At 42.8% G+C, this 23,138-nt stretch overlaps 2 protein-coding genes across 9 annotated transcripts in view; one reads left to right on the top strand and one right to left on the bottom strand.

Annotated features, from left to right (window-relative positions):
• Positions 1-7,919, bottom strand: part of RNFT2 (ring finger protein, transmembrane 2) — a 50,716-nt gene extending 42,797 nt beyond the window's left edge. Inside the window, exons 1-5 of one of the 7 annotated variants that reach the window (XM_019493704.2) lie at positions 7,847-7,919; positions 6,064-6,138; positions 5,224-5,323; positions 4,863-4,921; positions 492-970 (exon numbers count right to left, since the gene is read on the bottom strand). In XM_019493704.2, the coding sequence (XP_019349249.1) occupies positions 492-970; positions 4,863-4,921; positions 5,224-5,295 (610 nt within the window). In that variant the 5' untranslated portion in view covers positions 5,296-5,323; positions 6,064-6,138; positions 7,847-7,919. Of the gene's footprint in view, positions 1-491; positions 2,829-4,862; positions 4,951-5,121; positions 5,327-6,063; positions 6,139-7,838 lie in introns of those variants that run through there. The other 6 variants (XM_006266405.4, XM_019493706.2, XM_019493702.2 and 3 more) reach the window with 6 other exon arrangements.
• Positions 7,920-8,019: 100 nt separating this feature from the next.
• Positions 8,020-19,168, top strand: SPRING1 (SREBF pathway regulator in golgi 1). 2 transcript variants are annotated; one of them, XM_019493707.2, is made up of 6 exons: positions 8,343-8,431; positions 9,221-9,388; positions 12,662-12,818; positions 14,593-14,744; positions 16,290-16,403; positions 17,482-19,168. In XM_019493707.2, the coding sequence occupies exons 2-6, from the start codon at positions 9,386-9,388 to the stop codon at positions 17,563-17,565; spliced, it is 510 nt and encodes a 169-aa protein (XP_019349252.1). In that variant the 5' UTR covers positions 8,343-8,431; positions 9,221-9,385; the 3' UTR covers positions 17,566-19,168. The 2 variants fall into 2 exon arrangements, with proteins under 2 accessions (XP_006266466.1, XP_019349252.1); XM_006266404.4 differs by lacking the exon at positions 9,221-9,388 and having other exon boundaries at positions 8,020-8,431.
• The last annotated feature ends 3,970 nt before the right edge of the window (positions 19,169-23,138 follow it).

Below are 23,138 nucleotides of genomic sequence, written 5' to 3' on the forward strand. Positions count from 1 at the left end.
TTTTGAAAATCTCAGCAGTAGAATTTAAACCGATGATTCCTTCAGGCCCTCATTTCACAACTACAACCCTGCTGGCCACACACAAGCATCAAGTCCTTTCTCAGACCTTCATTGCCACCCATAAGCTGACCAGTAAGGGACTCTGAGTGACACAACACATTCCCATTCTCTCATCTCTCCTAAAGAAATTCAAGGATTCTTCACAGCACCATCAGCCTCTGATGGATATGGGGAGTGGCCAGGACCAGGCACAATCAGCATCTCCCACACAGTGGGACAAGCATGGCCCTAATTCAGCTCTAACAACAGCAAATAATAATTTAGGGGATAAAGATAGGATGTACAACAAGAATTGTCTCCAATTTCAGAGCCTGCATTTTGTGCATGAAATTTACTATTTCTAGGGATTGTAACAGACATCCTGGCAAGTCTGAGCTGCCTGACTACCAGGAGCCTTACAGTCAAACGAAGATAGGAAGCGGGGTGCTTACCGAGCTTATGCTGGAAACAAACTTTAGCCAAGAGGATCAGGATGAAAGGAAGCCCTTTCTGGAGCCAGCCAATCACAGCCTTCAACTCTGAGAGGGCTGGGGCTGGAGTCCCAGCCTGATCTTCAGTGCCTTCTTCTGCATGTCCATGGCGATCCCCACCAGCCATGTGCAGCAGGGAGGATCCTCGATGATGGCCATGGTGGTAGTGATGGGGCTGTTGCCGGTGGTGGAATGGAGCTCCCTCTGTCCGAGTGGCCCCTTCCTCCCTTGAGGCTGGCATCTGAATGAAGACCTCTCCGCCTCCTGCTGAAGAGCCCAGAACCAAACCTGACTGGAATGGGGTAGCTGTGATGGTGCCAGAGGGGATCCCTGCCAGCCCTGAGAAGAGCTGCTGTGGTGAAGAAGCTTCAGCCTTCAGTCCTTCAAAAACCCCACCTTCATCCACGCTGGTTTCAGAACTGACGGTCTGACTGCGGTTTCTGGTGTGGGGAGACAGAACCCCAATGGACAAAATGGGGCGGAGATCAAAGTACAGGATGTGAAGTGGGAAAAGCATCCTCCTAATGTTCTAAGCTGCCAGGGCTAGACACTATTCCTTTTCGCAAGACTACAGAGTTTACAAGGTACTGGTCAAACAACATCATTTCCATCATCCATGGACCAAAAACATCCTGAGCATCTCACAAGAATTAAGCCAGTTAAAGCTAAATTCAGTACCCTCCCAACTTTTCTAAAATGGTTTTGATGTTAAATATATAATGGGTGTAAAATAAATGACTGTTTCCAGTGATTTACAATGTTATCACCAAGAATCTGGGATTATATCTAAATGAGTTAATCAGACCAATTGGAAGAATTAACCTACGCTCCCCAATACTCAGGCTCTTCCCACTTTATTTAGATATGGCCAACAGATGTTCACTCAGGAGAGAGACAGAGTAAAACAGTGAGAAAAGAGTTAAAAGCTAACAGCCTGTCATATGACTCAAGAGACAAAAATAGTTAGGCAAATTGCTGGTGCCACCCAAACAAAGCAATTTTCTGTTCAACCAGTAAATTGTGCTCCAAGATAAGTGTCTGAAACGGACTTGGGTTGGGCACTGATTGTGTCCTGAACTGGTGAGATAGCCCACAGCCTACAGAGAGTTTCCAAAATGAGGGGTGGAATTCAGACTGTCTCACCCCAATGCCAAATGCTAAGAAAAAGAATGCTTTGTTTGCCTAAACTCAGTGGCATGGCACTTATGTGAATGTACAGAAGGTCTTGGCCTCATGGGGACCCAAAAGGAGACACTTAAATCAAGTCACAAGCCAAGAAAATGTCCAACGTAAAGCAAACAATTGTCTAAGCAGCAAAGAGAGTAACAAATAAAGCCCAGCAATAATCTTAACCCACAAAGACATTCATTGCAGGGCTATGGTCTCTCCTGATTTTAATCCCTGTAGATCTTCAATTTCAGAAATAACACACACACATACACACACACACACTGCTTGCACCTCCCTTAGCCTGTCTCTCCACAAGCTCATCATCTTTCCTGGCCATCTAACCTAGCACAGAACTTTGCATTTCATTTCCCTCTGGATTTAGCTCCAATTCTCACCAGGCACCTCTCCCCACTAAGAGAGCTCTCAACAAGGCTTTTTATAGCCATCCCCCACTCCCAGAGCGAGTCTCTTTGCAGGCATGTGTGAAGAATCATTTTTTCATGGTTCAGAATTAACCAGCCAGGTACTGGATGAAACATTTGTTGCCATTTATCAGGGTTGGATACAAAATACCAATAGTAGTTCTGTATGCATCCCCAGGAACATGATGAGTACATACAGCTTAACACTGGAATATGGACCTATACAAGGTATTCACATTGATGTTGTCTGGAAAAATGCTACCAGAGTATATGGATTCTTTCAGCACATATTTAAAAAGCATTATTGTCAGGTAAATATTATGGATAAAATCTTGATCTCTCTGAAATCTAGGTGCCTGGCCTGGATCTTCAATTGGGTCAACATTTCACCCTATATCTTCAAAATAATTTAATAATTTAAAATAATCCTTGCCTGTGTTCCCAGCAATACTTTTATCTTATTAAAGTTAGATTATTGAAGTTAAATTTATAAGGTATTATTCATTTTTTTGTATCTGATACAGATCCAGAGCTGATTTTGCACTGCACCTTTCATCCGCACAGATCCCAGCGTTTTAGAAGGAACCAAAGGATTGCTTCACCAATGTGCAGAGTCCATTGAACTTCCACTGTACTGCTCAACTCCAAATATCTTTCCTTTCAGTGCACAGCCCATAATGCACAGGCACTCGGTTTGACAACACCACTGCAAGTGTGAGGCAAGGCTATTTTAGAGCACAAAAGTAACTTAAAACAATTGCACAGCCTTTTTTTCTCTGTGAATCAGTGTGACATACATTAGAATTTGATTAGCACACAAGACTTAATGTGCTCCTGCAAAACCTGGTCTTGGACAGAAACGTGCAAAAAAAATACATTTTATTTTGGTTTCTGATTAAGTTCATGTTTGGACTTCTTCCCCTAGCACACAGCTTTGCTTAATATTAAAAATGACAAAAAAATACATATTTGTTTTCACTGAAGTGTTACTTTTTTGCTTAGTAGAAAGATTCTATTCTTAGCTGTCCACAGGCACAAGGATAAACCCTGGTTTTACGAATACACCAAGGACCCTACAAAACTTTCATAAAATTTGGGATAATATGGTCATATTGGCCAATTTAATTGCAGAGCCTCTGGCCATTATCTTTGAAAACTCACAGCAATCGGGAAAAGGTCCTGGATGATTGGAAAAGGGCAAATATAGTGCCCATCTTTAAGGGGCGGAAGGAGGAGGAGCCAGGGAACTACAGACTGATCAGCCTCATCTCAGTCCCTGGAAAAATCATGGAGCAGGTCCTTAAGGAGTCTATGTTTAAGCACTTGGAGAAGAAGAAGGTGATCAGGAACAGTCAGCATGGATTCACCAAAGGCAAGTCATGCCTGACCGACCTGATTGCCTTCCATGACAAGATGACTAGCTCTGTGGATTCAAGAAGAGCAGTGGACAAGATATACCTTGACTTTAGCAAGGCTTTTGATATGGTCTCCCACATTTTCACGTGCAAGTTAAGGAAGTGCAGGTTGGATGAATGGACTGTAAGGTGGACAGAAAACTGGCTGAGACAGCAAAGACACCTTGCCAGCATACTTCAAGGAAAAAATAGTTGCTGGTAGGCAGCAGAGTAGTTGGTTACCAGGCATTCAGAAATAGTGCTGAACTCCTCTTACTTTACGGTCCCAAGGAAGAGACTCCCTTTTTCTACCCTAGTGGAAAACTGTAATTTATAACTCCAGCAAGGAGCATGTCAATAGTTACTGCTTATAGTCAAGTATCACTTTCACTATTGAGTCCTCAGTAATTTCAGTCCGCCAAGTGTAACAGAAGTCTGCTTTACACACACATACACTTTAAGTCCATCTACCTGCCCAAAGAGGCTGCTTTTCAGCACTAGAAAATTACTTCTCTAGTCCTGGAACTGAGTTCAGCACCTTAACAAGGTGCAAAATTTTAACTAGCTCATTCACTGTGATTCCCAAACCACTTTGAAAGATATGTCCCTTTCATTTGCTGTTGTGGTACTGTATACTTGTGTTGGAGAATTTTAAGACCTGGGTAGACAAAGTCTTGGTGGGGAAGATATTGTTGGGGCTGGTCTAGATGACCTCCTGAGGTCCCTTCCAACCCTAATTTTCTATGATTCTATCTGGCAACTTCAGACTAGGAGAGCTCGTTAACACCACTGAACTGAGGATAAATTATTCTGGGAACTCCTCAAAAGCAGACCAGTAAAGGACCTCCACTCCTGAACAGCCCTCATGTCTAGACCTATAGTGGTCAGGACCATCACAAAAATGGATTCTCCTCTTGAATTTAGGGGTAGCACAAGAGCAAAATTGGCCAGAACAACCATGATAGTTTCACAAAGTTCAGTTTTCAGGAGTCTGGGTTAGGCTGAGTTTGGAAAAAGGTTTAACTGCAAATATGCACACAACTTAATGTTTAGCCTTAATTCAGCTGGCTGTTTCTCTTTAAAAAAGAAACCATGGGAACAAGAACAGATTGGCCCAGTGGGTCACATTTTGCACCTGGCAGAGACAAGTAGCTGATATTTCATACAGAAATGAACATATCCTAATCCACCTAGCAAGCTTTGTCTTGCTATAGACAATGGGAAATATTCCTTTCTTACTCCTCCAGATTTTATTTTCTAACCATATGAAGTGCACCAAAACTTTAACCCAAATATTTCCCTTTGAAGAGGATTGATAAGGAAACAGAGGAAGGAAGAAGACTTACCTTTCAGGAGGAAGGTTATCAGTGTTGCTGCTATGCCGTCTCTGCATTTTCCTCAACACCTTAAAACACAATACACTCAACATTAACGTAGATCAACAATTTCCAGAGTGACTAATAACACAGGCCTACACACTTAGAGGGCTGTGATACCCATTCAGCCTGTGACATGGTTAGCAAAAATCATCTACTTCTCAGAACAGCGGCTCTAGAGTGCATCAGGTTTAGTATGTTTGTGAAAAACAACACTCAAAAACTTCACCACTGATTAATGGTAGCCCATAGAAACAGCTCTCCGAGCCAGCAAGAATGACCAAGGTCGTCTTCAAAATCAAGTGGTACAAAGTGAATGATCAACACGGACTTCAGAATTCCATAACGAGGCAATCTGAAGAGGGTCTCCAGGCCAATCAGCAGAGGGGCTCTGAACTGACATTTGCTCTCAAGCCATGTGATTTTCTTCTCTTCTGAAAGAAATATTCAGGAAATACAACAGGAGACAAAGGAAAAAAGAACAAAAAGTGTTTATGAAAACTGCACCTCAACCAAGAACCCAGACAATGTTATTATCTACTGCAATTCTGGCAAATCCCCAATAGCAAACTCTTCACATTGCCCTCAAACCTCTGCATGTATGAGATATCATATCATTCATTTTAGGATCATCAATTTGTTAAACGAATTAGGGTCTGGTGTAGCAGATGAATAGGCACAGAAACTATAATAACTTCAGACCCTGAACTATAGCAGCTTCTCACAGAATTAGGATGAAGACTTTATATTAGTTAACTTCCTTTCTCAAGCAGCTGGTTTGCAAGATACCGTCTTACAGTTCAAAAAGTTGTTTTATATATATATATATATATATATATATATATATATATATACATATAATAATTTCATTCTGAAAGCAAGAATGGACAGTGTCACACAGACTATTCATGAATGAAGCTGTGCAAAAGTATTTATCAAGGTTAGAATTATTAGGCCCATTTACTAATGGGGAAACAGAGGCAAAGAGGGGCCTTTTTTCCACCCAAATGATTTAGCCAGGATCTCATAGGCAGTTTAAGAGAGATTGGAATACATCCTTTAAATCCTGTAAGTCATCCTTGACAGGGGGGTCTTTTAGCATCACTTAACTGGAAAGTTTTGATTTCCAATAATTCTGGCATTGAGATTATATATCTAGTGACACACATACTTGTCTTCTATAAGGATATGATCATTCTGGTCATATTCCCCAACTGATCATCAAACAGCCTTAGGTTGTGTGAAGCTGTGGAAGAAAAAGATAAAACATGTAATTTAGCAATTGTTCTCCTTTGCCTCATGTTTCCATGTTCCTCACCCCCCATTCTTTATTTGGAAGGCTAATATATGGAAACAGAGCATGCATTTCTCTGCAAGTGACCCATTATGTATCCTGAGTTTACAACAAGTGAGGAGACTGTCACACCTATGCAGAGATCTAATGAAGTCAATGGGGCAAAATGAAAGCACAGCAGTGCACCTGAACAGCATAAATCATGGATGCAAGAATAAAATAAATCTTTTACCTAGCATTTCTCTCCTTAAAGTGTTCCCAAAATTGCATTTGCGTGGTATGTTCATACACACTTACACATACATTCCACAACCAAAATACAGTCTGCTGATTACTGGAGATAAGTCATAAACCACCCAGATGGGCTATTCCAGGTAGACTATACAGGCAACCCCCTGTTAAGGATGTTGTACAGTAGGATTTGAATAGATGCAAAAAATAGGTATGATCTTGATTTATATAGTTAAGCCTTGAAAACCCAGAGCTTGCAGAAAGCACTTTATTCTGTCTATATCAAGATGAACAGATGAGTCAATGCTGTCTAGATGTGGACAGTGGTGGTACAGTCTCAACTTCCAAACGTCAGGCTCCAACCTCCCAAGAGCCATCCCTTTGGAAATCCCTTTGCTTTCATGTAAGTTGGACCAATCACTAGTGGGCACTCAGAACGTGGCTTAAAGTACGTAGCAAGGATGTAGATCAGGGGCGGGCAATTATTTTGGGTGGAGGACCGCTTACTGAGTTTTGGCAAGCCATCAAGGGCCACATGATAGGTAGTCAGGGGCAGATAAATATGAATTTTCTAAATTTTTTAGGGGCCCTGAGGGCCAGATAGAGTGGCCTGGCGGGCCACATCTGGCCTGTGGGCTGCATTTTGCCTGCCCCTGATGTAGATGCACAGCCATCAACACCCCAGACAGCACTTGCTTTCCTGACACGTCCTTTGCGACTCACGAGCAGAATTTCTGCTGTATCACTATTGCTGAATTCAAGGTTGCATTTCAGGTTTTGGAACGGCTTACAGAAAAAAATCCAGTCGCACGGTATCAACACTTGGCGTTTTAACAGCATGTTACTGTGGTGCGGTATACAAGTCAACAACACTTCAGAGAGCCCCTGTAACGTTACTCCCATTTTTCTAATGCAGCCAGTGAGATGAATGAAGTGGCGGGTCCAAGTCAGGCCCACGCAGGCCAGAGGACTTCACGCCAGTGCTGAGGTCTGTCTAGGTTGGCCTAAGCGCAGGAGTCGGCCTAGAGTAAACCTAGTCCGAGGGCAGCATCAGAGGTCAAGAGTCCCTGACTTTAAGCTCAGCCTATTAGGACTCCATTAGCTCTCAACACAAGGTAAAGCTGGCTCTCCATCGGTCTCTCTTGTGCAGCACGCCCCCAGCCCCAGCAGAAGGACTTGCTTTTCAGCGGCAGCCGAGAGCCGGCTCGCTGCAGGGCGAGCGCCCGGCTCCGGGGCGAGGAACGAGGCGATGCTCGAGCCCCGCCCCAGCACGAGGGGGTCGCGAACCAGGGTGTCTCCAGAGACCGAGCACCCACACTGGGTGGATTTTGCCGGCGCCACGCGCCCGAGCGGAGCCCCAAACATGCCACCTCGGCTCGCAGGGCACGGGCACGGGCACAGGCACCCACCTACCTACCTACCTACCTACCCGGGCCGCCCCGTCCCGTCCCGTCCGGCGGCCAGGCCCGGGCGAGCAGCCGCCACGTGACTTCCGCGCCTCCCGCCCCTTCCTCCCCGGCGGCGGCGGCGGCGGCGGCGGCCGTGCTGGGAAGAGGCGCGGCGGGGAGGGCTCCGGGCCCCGGGTCGCGGGAAAGCCGGCTGCCGGCCCGGCCCGGCCTGGGGGGGTCTCACTGCAGCCCGTGCCCCCCGTGAGCCTTGGCCTGCCCGTGGCCGTGCCCGGCGCTTGTGCCCTTCAGGCTTGTCCTGCTGTTCCCCGCCTGCAGGGCTCGAGGGCTGCCGCTGGGCATGACGCGCCGGGGAAAACCTGTCTGGCCCTGGAGACTTTTTCCAGCCCCCCAAAGTAGCAAGGCGGCGGGTGTGGGGGGAAATCCGGGGGAGTGCTGAGCGCGGGGCGGAGGAGCAGTGGCAAGAGCAGAGGATCCTCACCCTGGGGGTCCTGGGGATGGTGCAGCTTGTGTCCATGGTGTGGCGCAAGCTGCTGAGGAAGCGTTGGGTGCTGGGCATTGTATTTGGACTTTCCCTCATCTACTTTCTTACCAGCACCTTCAAGCAGGTCAGTATTGCATTTCAAATGTCCCCCTTCTCTGTTTTCACCTCCTCTTTATCACTTGAGGCCTAATCCTGCAGAAACTGCCGTGCCTAGGAGACACTAGCCAGTCCTGGTAGAACTGGGCCCCTGGACTGTGGGCTTCTTGGGACCGAGGGTGCATCTTGCTCGGTGCTAAATGCTGCGTGAATATACAAGCCAGAAAACTTTTTCTTAAAGGTTGCCTTTTGGTTAAACTTTGCAGAGTCACTTAAAAATAAAACAGGAGACGATCATTTTTTTAAGGCCTGGAGTTAGTTAAAATAGTGAGGGATCTCCTCGTCGTGTGTTAATGTTTCTTTTCTTCCAGCATTGTTGGTCCTGATTCAAGAACAGGACATTGTGCAGGCATGAGGGCCTCTGTATGTAAATTCCTGTAGGAGGAGCAGGATCTAAGCCAACCTCAGGAACCTGTTAGCAAAAGTGTTAAAACGTAATGGAAATTGGGCATAAGACTTCAATAGCTGACCTTGAAATTGCAGGTTATTTGTGTTAAAAAAAAAAAAAAAAAGTCTTTATTTAAAATGATCTACAGTTCTGTTGGTAAAAATAAGAACTACTTCACCAACTTTTGTAAATGAGCTTCATCAAAAATATCTACCTAATTAGATCTTTGCTAGAAGAGAGAGGTATTTAGTCTCTTAATAATACCCTTCCAAAGTCCTCAACAATTCTAGGGACAACTGGCTTTCTTAACACTTGTTCTTTTAAGTGTCACTCATAAGTAACCTGGCTTGTGCCTGTTCTTCTTTGCAGAGCGGTTTTGGAAGGTTCTTTTTGTAGCCTGGTTTTCCATACACAACCTGAAGTATTTTAAGATCTACTTGATCTCTAAATAGACTTGGCCTAGCTGTTCTTGAATGACTTCCAGCATATATCCTCAAGTGTTCACTTGGTATGATCTAGAGGAAAGCACCTTTAATGGTCAGTCTGTGTATAGCATTAGTAATTTTTCCATAGTGTTTAAAGTCTATGCTTTCAAGAACAGTAGTTTAAGATTAACCTATCTGCCTAAATTTCTCCCTGTGAACTGGAAAAGGTACTATTTTACAACCTCATGAGGGGTGGGCAATGAGAGATGATTACTACTGTTTGGGATCCATGCATGGAAGGTATTGCAGAAGTGCCTGTCCTGCTGTTCTTCGGTCCCCTGCTTTTGAAAGGGGGCTGGTAAAGTGTGGAGAGGGGAGCCCACTCTTTGATGCTGAAACAATTTGCAGGATATATTGGTTATTTAATGAAGAGAAAACTACTTTTATGATCTGAAATAACTATCTGAATTATAATGCATTTGGTAATTTGCAATAATGATTACAACCCTGTTATTTGTCTTCTAATTATGTCGATTTAATGTTGCATGCCACATATGGTAAACCACTTTTTCTGGTAAACCACTTCCTGTGACAACCTGAGTGTCACTTCCTAGTGCAGTGTTTCTTGAAGTTTCATCTGACTTGAGATTTGTAACAATTATATGTTTGGTTAGGGAAAACAATACCCAGAGAGGTGGTGGAATCACCATCCTTAGAGGCATGGGCGACTGGTGCCTCCCAAGCCGACAGGGGGGCGGTGGTGTCCCCAGCAGCCGATTGCTGACTGGGGTAGGGGAGGAACTGGAAGTGCATTTCCAGCAGCACTTCTGGTTTCACGGCTACAGCTTCCAGGGGGGTGCATGGCCAATATCAGGGGGTGCATGTGCACCTGCGTACACCCCCTATGCATCACCAATACTTAGAGGTTTTTAAGACCCAGGTATACCAAGTCTTGGCTGGGATGAGATAGTTGGGGATCATGGAATCATAGAAAATTAGGGTTGGAAGTGACCTCAGGAGGTCATCTAGTCCAACCCCTTGCTCAAAGCAGAAGCATTCCTGATTTATATAATTCGAGCCAGGGCTTTGTTGAGCTGGGCCTTAAAAACCTCCAAGCTTAGAGAGTCCACCATGTCTCTAGGTAACTTGTTCCAGTGTTTCACTAAACTCCTAGTGAGAGAGTTTTTCCTAATATCCTGCCTAAACCTCCCTTGCTGCAACTTGAGACCATTGCTCCTTATTCTGCCACCACTGAGAACAGTCTAGCACAGGGGTGGGCAAAATGGCAGATCCGGCTGCTGGTCCTTCCCAGCAGTCCCTGTCCAGCCAGGTGCCAGGGAGACCCCAGGAGCAGTGGGGCCATGACAGCGTGAGGCCAGGGTTTCTATGGAGACCGGCCCAAGCAGTGCTGGCTGGGTGCAGGGCTGGGGCAGGGGTTGGGATTTTGTGGCAGTGACACTGTGGGGCAGGGCTGTGATCTGCTGCCTGCACACTGCTGCCCAGGGCATGCAGGTAGCAGATCACAGCTCTGCCCTGGCTCCAGCCTGTGCTGTCACTGCAAGATACCGGCCGAGGCCCTGGAGCAGCTCCCCACCCAGCCATGTACCCCACCAGCACTACTTTGGTTGGTTTCCATGGAAACCTTGGCCCTACACTGTCATGACCTCAGGACTCCTGGGGTCTCCATGGAAACCAGCCTCAGGGACATTGGCAGGGGCTGCTGGGAAATGGAGTCCGCCACGGGCTCACTCCAGCCCATGGGCCAAACTTTGCCCGCCCGTTGTCTAGCTCCATCCTCTTTGGAACCACCCTTCAGGTAGTTAAAGGCTGCTATCGAATCCCCCCGCAGTTTTCTCTTCACCAGGCTAAATAAGCCTGGTTTCCTCATCTTCTGCTCGCAAGTCACGTGCCCCAGTCCCTTCACCATTTTTGTTTCCTTCACTGGACTCTCTCCAACTTGTCCACGTCCTTTCTGTAGTGGAGGGCCCAAAAGTGGACACAGTATTCCAGATGTAGCTTCACCAGTGCAGAAGAGGGGAATCATTATTTCCCTTGATCTGCTGGCAACACTTCTACTAATGCCACCCAGTATGCTGTTAGCCTTCTTGGCAACAAGGGCACGCGGTTGGCTCATATCAAGCTTATAGTCTGCTGTAACTGCGAGGTCCTTTTCTGAAGAGCTACTGCTTAGCCAGTTGGTCCCCAACCTATAGCAGTGCATGGGATTCTCCTGTCCTATCTGCAGGACTTTGCACTTTTCCTTGTTGAACCTCATGAGATTTCCTTTGGCCCAATCTTCCAATCTGTTGAGGTCACTCTGAATCCTAGCCCTAGCATGTCTTCTGCTCCCCCCAACTGGGTGTCATCCACAAACTTGCTGAGGGTGCAGTCCATCCCATCTTCCAGATCATTAATGAAGATATTGAACAAAATCAGTCCCAGGACCAACCCCTGGGGCACTCCACTTGATACTGGCTACCAACTAGACCTTGAGCCATTGATCACTAGCCATTGAACTTAACAATCCAGCCATCTTGCTATCCACCTTACAGTCCATTCATCCAACCCATACTTCCTCAGCTTGCTGTGGGAATGCTTTTGGAGACTGTATCAAAAGCCTTTCTTAAAGTTGAGGTATATCATGTCCACTGCTTTCCCTACATCCACAGAGCCAGTTATCTCATTATAGAAGATGGTTAGGTTAGTCAGACATGACTTGCCCTTGGTGAATCTATGCTGACTGTTCCTGATCACTTTCTTCTTCTCCAAGTGCTTAGAAATCCTGCTCCTAATTTTTCTGGGGAATGAGGGGAGACTGACTGGTCTGTAGTTCTCTGGATCCTCCTTTTTAATTTTCTTAAAGGTAGGCACTGTATTTGCCCTTTTCCAATAGTCTGGGACCTCCCCCCAATTGTCGTAAGTTTTCAAAGATAATGGCCAGTGGATGTGCAGTCAGCCCCATGGACTTGTACACATCCAGCTTTTCTAAATGGTCCCTAACCTGTTCTTTTCACCACTGAGGGCTGCTCACCTTCTCCCAAAACTGTGCTGCCCCATGCAGTAATTTGGAAGCTAAGCTTGCCTGCGAAGACGGAAGTAAAAAAGGCTTTGCGTACTTCAGCCTTTTCCTCATCTGTCACTCGGTTGCCTCCCCCGTTCAATAAGGGACCCACCCTTTCCCTGACCTTCCTCTTGTTGCTAACATAAACTTCTGTTTATGTGGGATTGCAAAGTACATGGTTCTGTTTGAGCAGGGGGTTGGAGTAGATGATCTCCTGACATCCTTTCCAGCTCTAATTTCCATGATTATGAATTGCACACTCGGCAGAATGAAGTAAGAGAAGGAATCTGCATGTTCACCTCCATTCTTCTATGTCATTGCCAGGAAGAAAGGTCAGTACGAGATCGAAACCTCCTTCAGGTACAGGACCATGAGCAGCCCATTGTATGGAAGGTGCAGTTCAGCTTGGGAAACAGCAGTCAGCTGAGTAACCAGTGCAGGAATTCTGTCCAAGGGAAGCTCCTCATTACAGATGAACTGGGTAAGGCTACTGAAAAGAATCTCTTGTGCAGACCATGATGCTGATGGCTTTGCCTACCTTTAGATCTTTGCTGCGATTTTCAAGTAGCAGTCCCTCTACTCTAAATGCATTCTTTATACAGTAAACTTTATACAGTAAACTATTTTGCTCTGGGGTAATGTCTGAAATGCTCCTTCATGATAGAAGGCTATGGATACCTGACATGTTTTACAGCTGTGTGCACACATAGCCAACAGATGATTTAAACCCCAACCCCAGGGTAATTCTATCTAATTCAGTGTAGAATTAGTATATGGTACTTTTGGTGTAAGTTACAGCAAGGTCTGTGCAATGTGCCTGCGGCTCACCCAGGAGTAATCATTTGTGCAAAACAAACATTCTTTTATCTGCTTCCTGGAACCTAATGGAGAGGCTTGGTAATAGTAGCCTAAACTAAGTCTGCCGCCCTGGGATAAGCTGCTCATTGTCTGCCTGGAATCCCGAAGTAATTTACATCAGTGTAGAAAATGGATGTGAATTACACCAATGTGGAAATGTCTTGCATCCTGGCACAATACTGTTTCCCAGTGAAGTAAGTTGCTCTAGCTGTCTCTGGGATTCTGTTAAGTTGCTTGCAAAATTCATACCTGAGGTAGTTGGTGCCATTTGTGAACATGCCTCATTTCAGTAGGAGGCACTACTACTCACTAAGAATCTGGGCCATAGAGAGGAAAGAATGTAAAAACAAACCAACCCTGGTAAGTCTGACAGCCTGAGCAGTTCCTGTGTGGCTTTTTTTCCCCGTTTTTTTTGTTTAAGGGAAGTTTGGGCAATAAAAAGTTGCAAAAATAAATTCACTATTCCAGAGACTCTGATATTCTGTGTGTGTGTGTGTGTGTGTGTGTGTGAACTTGTGGAAGAACATAGTATTTCCACGTGAGACCGATCACGTCACCTTTATATTACTATTATTGTTTAGATTTCAAAAGCACTCAGAATGAGCTAGTCATTTTCCTTAAACAGAGGGCAACACTAAAAGCAGCCAAGCACTGTACATGCTTCTGAAAGACTTTGATGCATCATACGCCTCTTACTTGAGTGCTGGGCCTTTCTTGACCACAGATTCCCTGTCATGCAAAAATTCTGTGGTAACCTGTGGGATGTACAAATAGAAACTGAAGTGAGCCATACTAGACATTTAGTTACTTGTGAGTAAAGTTAGGATTACTCTTCTTATATCCAGAAACACTAGGTATACGCAATTCTGGACACATGCAGTTAAGAATCCTTCTAATGTTGAGTGCTGTCAACATTATGTATATAATCAGGCTCTTTTTCAGATTGAGAATGGAAATAACATTAACCTAAGCAGGTGCTACATGTAATTACTGTACTTCCTTTCCCCTCCTTCCCACAGTAAGGGATTGTGCAAAATCTTGGAAGCTTTCATCATTTAGAGAACACATTTTAGTGTTACATTATGTGCAATGTATATATAATATGACTATGCAATACTAATGTAGGAGATGCTGAATCTTGAGACATCCTAGTCTCAAAACAGCTTACAGATCACATCATAAAAAAGTTCCTGTTAGGCAAATGTCAGGTTGGTTATGGATATAAATCAGAATAAGACATCCTCAGGCTTACCTGTTCTTGAATTATAGGATTCTACATATACCATAGTCTTTACACATGTGCACTCTTTATTACAGCACCATTTCATTGCATGAGCCTGCTCCTGTGAGAGATGCTGGGGAGTAGATCCTGCTTAGGGCTATTCTTTGTGTTTCAGGCTACATCTGTGAAAGGAAAGACCTGTTGGTGAATGGCTGTTGTAATGTCAACGTGCCTCACACAAAACTGTACAGCTGTTACAGCTGCCTGCCCAACGGCTGCTGCAGTGTGTATGAATACTGCGTCTCCTGCTGCCTGCAGCCTAACAAGGTGCCCAGAGTTTCTCTTGTTTTTCATATGTTCTTAGTTTGCTTATATGGCTTAGTGTCCAAGGATCTTAATTAATTAGGAGTGTGTTCATTACAGGGGAACCTGTAAACTGAGAGAACCTGTGAGGACCCATAACAGATTGTCCTATAAATACTGTATAGCAACTAGCACTCTGCAGAGGACAAATTACATTTTGTGAATGATTTTGACATTTGTCTTTTTCCATTACAAAATCCATGAATTGTATGTTTTGTTATATAATGAGAACAGAAAGGAGAGGAAAATGTAGTTTGGTCACAATGTTTTGTTGAGTTTAACTTTTGCTTGTTTCTTCTATATTTAAACATTCAAAACCTAGTCGTGTCAGAACAAAAACTGAGAAATTTCATTCTGAAAAGGTTGAAAAGGGATGTTTCGAAGTTGTAAACACTACTCTGCCCTACAACCCATGCCCCAAAATGAAACTTTAGAAAACTAGCACAGTTTCACAAACCCTTTCAATTTCAGCAAAACTCTGTTTTTCTAATGGGACAGATTCCTTCAAAATTGTTTTTTTGGGGGGAGGTTTCTCCCTTTAGCAAGCTGTAATAATAGCTTATATTAATATTTAACCTCCTAGCCTAGAAAATGCTATTGCAGCTTCCCATTTCAGGTGAAATTCTTAATTATCTTTGTGGATGCTTAGTAGTAAGCCATTGTCAGGCATGTAGGATGCCAGCAGATGCACCATTAGAGAATGCAGTTATGCCTCCAGGCCATCATGATGTTCTGGTATTTCACTTAATGAGACACAGCTCAGATCAATCATGGAATAAAATTTGCATCTTCTCAATGTCCTTCAGATTTTTCAAGGGAAGGATTTTTCCTTTTGCTGCCCGTAACATTTATCCAGAGGTTCTGGTAGGAATGAAACTCAGGAGAGTTTAGTATATCATGCTTTTTGTTTATGACAGCAATATGGATGTGTTTCTTCATGGCTGAGTAAGTTTGTGGAGGATAATGCAAATCATTTCCTCCCAGGAGCAGGGGACATTGGCCTGGACGCACACCCATTGCAATCTGTTTACAGCCGCTATCATTGTTGCAACTGATTAAAAACATTCCTTACCCAGAAGAGAAATGTAATTGTTTCCTAGTGGACATGAAAGCAAAACCAAGGCACAAAGATTTTAAGTGTCAGAAAACAAACCCAGATCTCCTTGTTCCCAGTAAAGTGTCTTGGCCACAGAATGATCCTTTGTGGTTCTTTGGTTTCAAAATTTTCATTATTGCTATTTTTTAATGCTATTTTGACTCTGTTTTGCAATGCTTCCTTGTATTTCATGAACCAGGCACAGTTCCAAATGCCTTGTGTTCTATTATAAAAAACGAGATATTCATAGTAGACATTTAAAAAAACCAAGGGAACGAGAAGTATTGGGTGACTCTGTTCTTTTGTAGCCTTAATTGCTTCTGCAAGTTAATGAAAAAATCTACTCTTTTTTTCCTGTTCCACTTCCTTAAGTAACTTATGTTAGTCTTTCTTTCTCCCCCTGGTTTTCCCAGCAACATCTTCTTGAGCGTTTCTTGAACCGGGCAGCTATAGCTTTCCAGAACCTCTTCATGGCTGTGGAAGATCACTTTGAGTTGTGTCTGGCCAAATGCAGGACTTCATCACAGGTCAGATGCAACAGCATGTCCAGTGTGAAGTGGAACGTAGAAAAAGGAGAAGTCAAAAAGTATCTAAGAAAGGGATTGGGAAGGGGAAATTGATGCTGTGAATATCTAAATCTTCATGTATACACATACGTAGGATATGGATCTTTGGGTATTGTCTGAAAAAGAGGGGAGACCGTCTCTAAACTAGACACAAAAAGCACTCTGAGCATTACAGAAGTAGATGCTGACTTTTACTTAGAGATACACAGCATAAAGAATACTAGGCTGGAATGAAACCAACCAATTACAGTTCTGCTTACCCTAATGAGTTACCAGTCCCTTTTGAGGGAGAGAGGGAGCCATGCAGGAGGACAAGTGTGCTTTTTTTCCTAGCAGCTTCAGAGACTATTTACCTGGTAGTACCATGTTAGATTCCCATGAGCTGACATTCATCTGGGTAATCACCAGTGTAAATCTGCTCACTATAGTATTTTTAACTGATGTTAAAAATAAACAAAAGCTGAGTATCTATAATTAAAGCCACAAATCTTAAAGCCAGCGGAGTTATCTGTAGTTTTGTTCCAACCAAAACAGTCAACCTATAGGAAGGTGTCGATAGGGACAATCCCTGTACTTTGTATCAAAGCAAACACTAATACTACACACTAGATATGAATCATAAATTAAGGGTATAGATTCAAATGACCCTTAAAGCTTGAGGGTGGGTTGATTCTGGTTTCACCTACTGCAAATTATTGTATTTGTGTTTTGTTTAATGGAGTTTGCTTAGTATATGTGCATGGGCAAAAACCTGGCATTGCATACCTAGGTGGTTGGGAACTCAAGCAATCTGAGTGCAACTTGCCTGGGAACTTCCAGTAAACGGTGTCTGGCTACAGGTCTACAGCTGTGTGTTGTAATGTTGCAAACTCAAATTTTTGATACCATGGTAGTATCTTGGGGGTGGGGGAGCACAACAGCATATAAACAGCACTGTTTACTGCCCTTTATGGAAAGGGAATAAGGTATTCTTACACTAGAGAGGTGTTTTTTAACAAGCCTGTGTTTTCCTAAGGGCTTCTCCCTCTCTTCCCAACAGAGTGTGCAGCATGAAAACACCTATAGAGACCCCATTGCAAAATATTGCTACGGAGAGTATCCCCCGGAGCTCCTGCCTGTTTGAAAACTGTGCATCTGAAACATCAAGGAAGAAACTGGGAATTAGAGTCTGGAACAGCAAGGGAACAGCTGCTGCACAAGAGCTTCAGCTTAAACTCTCTTCTTGGCATTCCCAAAGACAAAAAACACTGTTCAGCCAAAGCAAGGGACTTGCTTTGTGGAGTAAATTTCACTTTCTTAGATTCAAGAACACTACGTACCTGCAAAGAAAGGTGGAGAGGTGTGAGGGAATCCCTTGAAAAGCTAGTCTTAATGGAATAGCTACCATTTACGATGCAAACAGTGGCTTAAGTGTACAAAGCCACTTGGATAAGAACATAATAAAGCCTTGCATCTATATGTAGTAGAGGTTAAAGTATTTCTCTGCAGACCATGGACTTTCAGATTGACAGTTCTAGTTATGAAGAGGGATTTTTGCTCTTAAAGGGTAAAGAATGCCTATTGAGCTTGTCTCCCTCGAGGACTTTTCAGCATCCATGGTGCACAATTTATATGTAATTATGAATTATTTATTGGGTTTATATGGATTAGTAGCTGAAAGTATTGATGTTTCATGTAGTCAGTGCCTGACGCCTTTCAGTCCCTGGTTTGCTGTGTCTTGGCAAAGAGGCATTTTCATCTTGACCAAAATTGAGGAAAAAGGAATGAACACCGTTTTGTTCTGGTGCCCAACATAGCCACATTTGTGTTCTTGTCAAGCAGATTAGATTGGCAGAGCAAGGACCCAAGTTGTGGTCATTGTGTCTTCAGCTGCCCAGCTTAGAGGAAAACTGGTTAGTATGGGGTATATTTGTGTGCGGTTGTAAATGCCATCTTAGTTACTGGTCTTGTTCCTGCAGTGTAACCCTGGGTGGTCCAACTCTAACTTAGTTGCATCTCCTTGCTTAAAATGCTAAGATTTTTATGGGTTGAACTTCTGCATGTTTCCTTAGTTCCAATATGCCACTCCAGGCCATGTAGGGGGAGGAAGCCAAAGCGCCGAGGTGTTCTGAGATCCTAAATTAACATTATCTTGGTAGACTAAGTAATGATGCTAAAACATCAGGGTACATGTCTCCAGCCTTGCTCTGAAGAAAGGCTAACAGCCAGTCTCGTAATAGTTTTATTAGAAGCTTATTAATGATATTCCAGCACAAAATTTTGATCTAGAAGATCAGATGACTTTCTGGTCTGAAATTTCAGCCTAATTTCGGTGATGACTGAATGTTAATCTCTCGTTCTAATATGTATGCAGGAATAGTTTGCACAAAAAGGATTTGAAAACCTTTCTGTATGCTGAGTCACTATACTTTTCCTGAAAAATCAGACTCCTAGCACTGGGCAGAACCAGACAGTTCTTTTTATATGATACCTCATTCTTACTTTTTGCTGACATCTGGGCATGTTGTGCATTTCCATCATTTTGACTGTGCTTATTTATTTCAATCAGTACCTCTTTTCCCTCTTGGATTAAAGCAATCAACACAAGTGTGAACTTTAGAACTATACGGTGGGGTAGCTAATGACATTGTAATAGTATAAAGAATATTTTAACAGGGTATTTTGTTGTTCTTATAGCTAAACTGCATGTGGTATATGAGAGAATAAAAACGTTACCTGCCATCTCATACGTGAAACTGAAAACCTACTTGCCTTTTTTCTTGTCCTTTTCCAAAGTTCTTTGTGTGAAAAAAGTCTTGGAAAAACATAGCATCTCTGCTGACAAGTGCCCATGAAAATTTTAAGGTGTCTTCCTTAGAGCTGTGTTGTTAGCATTTACTCAGTCACAGCTCTCTCCCATTTGCTGCCCTCCCATGGCAAGATGTTGTAACAAACATAAGGTGGCACCCTGGTAAGCATTCTTAATGAGCTGAGAGAAACATGGTATAAAGGTGTAGGAACTACCCACTAAGACATGCAGTGGAGTTTAGTGTCTAAGTAGGTGTCACGGGTGATCTGCTTAATGGTAGTGCCGGGGTTGCATACTTCAAAACCTAGTTGGGTTTACTCAGAAAGATGGTCAGATTTGTCTATGCTGAGCTGTATTTTAACATTCCAGCTATTGCATTGCTGGAATTTCTTGTATGAACAAGGCACCACTAGCCACACTGGCAAATTTACCACTTTTTCTTCCTACTTGGAGTAAGTCCAAGCTAAACAACCTGGAAGTAAAACAACCCATCACTATATCGGCAGCAGAGATCCTACTGCTGATATCACTGGTAGAATAGTACTAAGGCCTTTTTAAGAAATGGCTTGGCATTAACTGTCTTAGAAGAATCTCTGGGATCCTGTCAAGACCAGTAAAATAGGTGTTGCTTAGAAATGTTTTGGCTGACCATTATCAAGTGAGAGCAGAAGGGAAGTATGTACGTAACATCTGCAAGGGTGATTAAATCTTGACTATTCTAGGTGGCAAATGTTTTTTGGGGGTTTTTTTTTTGAATGTCCCAGTTAAAAGGGGATATCTTAGGGGTTCTAAAACGCATCTATTTTGCTGGTGTCTGTGTCCCCTCAAACTACGAGGGAGATGGAACACAGTAAATCCTGGTAATGCAGCAGATTGAAAATTGACAGTAAAATAAAATTCTTTTTAGTCAAGGAAGGGAAGGTGGTGGGGATAGGAAGCCAGATCTGGAAGACCACATTTTTATTTGCTTTTTTTTTTTTTTAATTCAATCGGGGGAACTAATGTTTTTTCTCTTGCTACTCTGAAAAGACAGATTTTCAGAGCTAGTCTATAGGAAATCCTTCCCCTTGAACCCAGATGTGAAGGTATATAACTGTTAATAGAAGCTTCCTGTCATGGGAGTTGGTAGTAAATGTCAAACTTGTCCTTCTCTCACGTATAGTATCAACCTACTACTATGTGATTGTAACCTCTTGAGTTGTTAAAGTGACAGCTCCCTTTGTAAGAGAGTTCATGATTCTGCCTGGTACAGCTGCTAATAAAGCAAACTTGAGATTCGTTTAAAACTGATTCTGTACTTGGAAGAGTTTGTGTTCAACTCTTTCCTGCAAATCTTCAATTCATGAAAGAGAGTGCTATGCCTAACTCCTTTTTGTGGAGAGAAGCAGGGAACTGCTTTTTCTAATCTGGCTGGGCTGAAGCTTTAAATGCACAGAAACGGTTTGGTATGGTGCCATTGCTGAATGTTTGACTTTGGATCATGGCTTTGGTATTCTAAACTCTGAATTGAAGTCATTCAGTCTTTTATATGATTTATATACTGCAGTGGCAGTTCACCACTTCACTTCCCTTTATTAACAAGTTTTTGGCCTCTGGATACTTATTTTTATGCTGGGATTAATGAATTGGAAGTATCTGAATATGAAGGAATAAGTATGGCAGCTGCGAAACATTTTATTTTATTTTATTTTTTACTCCATTATGCTGTCTCTCCATTTTGCTTCGCTGACTCAGTTTTTTTCCAGTTTCAGGATATGAGTTGTGTGGTGTGCCTGCATCATTATTTGATATTTGTTGTTCAGTCATGGCACACTAAAAGGGTTTGTGGGGGTGAAAAAGAGCTCCCCTATATCAGAGTCTAGCAACCAGGGATTAATGACTTCAGTAAATTACAGGTGGTTTTAATAAGAGTACTCTAAATTCCCATGCAACCAACAGCAAACAACTAGGCAGGATGGAAAAAAAAACAAACTATAACCTCATCTGCTGGGAATGAAGAGGAAAATAACAGGCAAGATATGGTTCTGTGCTGTTGGTCTGTCTCTCATTAACAACAAGCCCTCCCAATATGTTTAGGGTGGAGGAAGTTGTCTGGCTTTTAGCAATTCATGTTCTATATATGCACCTCTTTTTAACACTGCAGCAACTTGACTTATGCCTCTGCTGCTTTTCTTTTGAACCACAGCTTGGATACCTGTTTGTGTCTACAAAAAAACTGGATGCTGAATATATCAGACAAATAGGAAATGTTATGGGCTCTCCCTTAACAACTTGTTCTGTATAAAGATAGAGCGTATAGCAAGTCTGTATAATGGTAAGGAAGACCACTGTAATAGCTGGGTTTGGGAGACAGAACAGAGATTCACAGTCTACTGTAGTGGCTTCAGATCAGGTTCAGTTCTTGAATAGTAAGCATTTTCTATCTCCTTATGTAGTCATCACAACCAGTAATTATGTCAGGGGAATGGGAGTTAGAAAAGCTAGATTCTGTTCTAACCCTATCGCTCACCTGCTGTGTTACCTTACAAAAGTCACTTAATCTTGTCCTTCTTTGTATTCCCTTCTGACTTTTGTTTCTTGTCTCCGTAACAGCCCTTGCCCCAAAGTTCAAAAACTATATGTGCAAAGCCTAGTACCACTGGCCCTGAACTTGATTGAGGCCTTTTGGTACTGCTGGAATAAAAAAGATACCTGGCTTTATGCACAGCTGTATAAATAGAAAATGCTACATTTGGAGAAAAAGGTGATAAGGGAAAGTATAACAGGCGGCTAATCTACCCACAGTGCAGACTGAACAGCTCAAATTGTTTTGTAGTTAGGGTGTCATGGTCTAAGCAGAGCATGAAAAATGAAGCTGACATGTGTAAATTGATACTGTAATGGCAATTTGAATGCAATTCTCCAATCTCGAGTATGGAAAAGTTTCCAAAATCTTCATTTGCAGTGCCACTTAATAATATTATGAGGCTGTGTCATCTCAGGAAGTAAACTCATATTGGTATGGACTGTTCATAATTTACATAATTATCTGAATTCTTAAAACTACTGTATTAAAAAAAACCCTCTGTGACAACTATGAGTAAGCAGTTTCAATATATTTCTTCACATTCTTCTTCCCCTCATTATGTTGTCTGATTACTTCTTGTGCAGACCAACAGCTAGGCAGCCAGGCTCAGTTGAAAGCAGTGTAACACTATTGATCAGCCAGCAGAGGTTACCATAAGACTTGGATAGAAGCTGGCAATCTCCCCTTGAATCTGAAGTCTGGCACACGTCCCATAGAGCCATCAGCACAGAATGTCACTTGGCAAAAGGCAAGAAAACTTCTGAGTACTGGGATGAAAATGATCACATTGCTCAAGGAAAATAGAATTTTTCTTCCTGCTTGCTGTCTGGAATTGCTCCTGTGCTGTCTAGTTGTTGTTTACCAATGCCATCATTAAAGGGCAACCAAATCCACAAAATAAAACTGTTCTAAATAGGGTTGGGTATTTGACTAGTCAACTATCAGAAATTGTAAAAAAATTGCCAATAGGTCCAAATAAACAGAAAAAGTACAAATTTTCCATTAAAAAAAAAGTGTCAAAAACAATTTTTTAAATTATGTTTCTGTCAAGAAAACTACACCAAAAATGTAGTTTCCTTGTAAAATTGCTATAATCTTTGGTAAAAAAATATGCAGTCAATTGACTGGTCAATTGACAATACTTGACTGGTCAGTTGATTGGCTTGCCAACCCTAGTTTTAAGTTAAGGCTGCCTGCGTCTTTAATATTTATGGTCAAGCATGATACTATATACAGGATAACCTCCAACAGCCACTGTTGAGGCAGCCTAATTCACAGCTGTTGTATTATATAAAAAACAAGAAGAACAACAAACACCTGACTGTGGGAGGAGAGCGAGCAA

Source organism: Alligator mississippiensis, chromosome 10 (assembly GCF_030867095.1).
Source record: "Alligator mississippiensis isolate rAllMis1 chromosome 10, rAllMis1, whole genome shotgun sequence".
Lineage (NCBI taxonomy): Eukaryota > Metazoa > Chordata > Crocodylia > Alligatoridae > Alligator > Alligator mississippiensis.

Excerpts from the sequence above, each read along its gene's own strand:
- SPRING1 (XM_006266404.4), top strand. The coding sequence starts at position 8,321 with ATGGTGCAGCTTGTGTCCATGGTGTGGCGCAAGCTGCTGAGGAAGCGT. Across the intron at positions 8,432-12,661 it reads TTACCAGCACCTTCAAGCAG|GAAGAAAGGTCAGTACGAGA; the intron begins GTCAGTATTGCA and ends TGTCATTGCCAG. Across the intron at positions 16,404-17,481 it reads AATGCAGGACTTCATCACAG|AGTGTGCAGCATGAAAACAC; the intron begins GTCAGATGCAAC and ends TCTTCCCAACAG.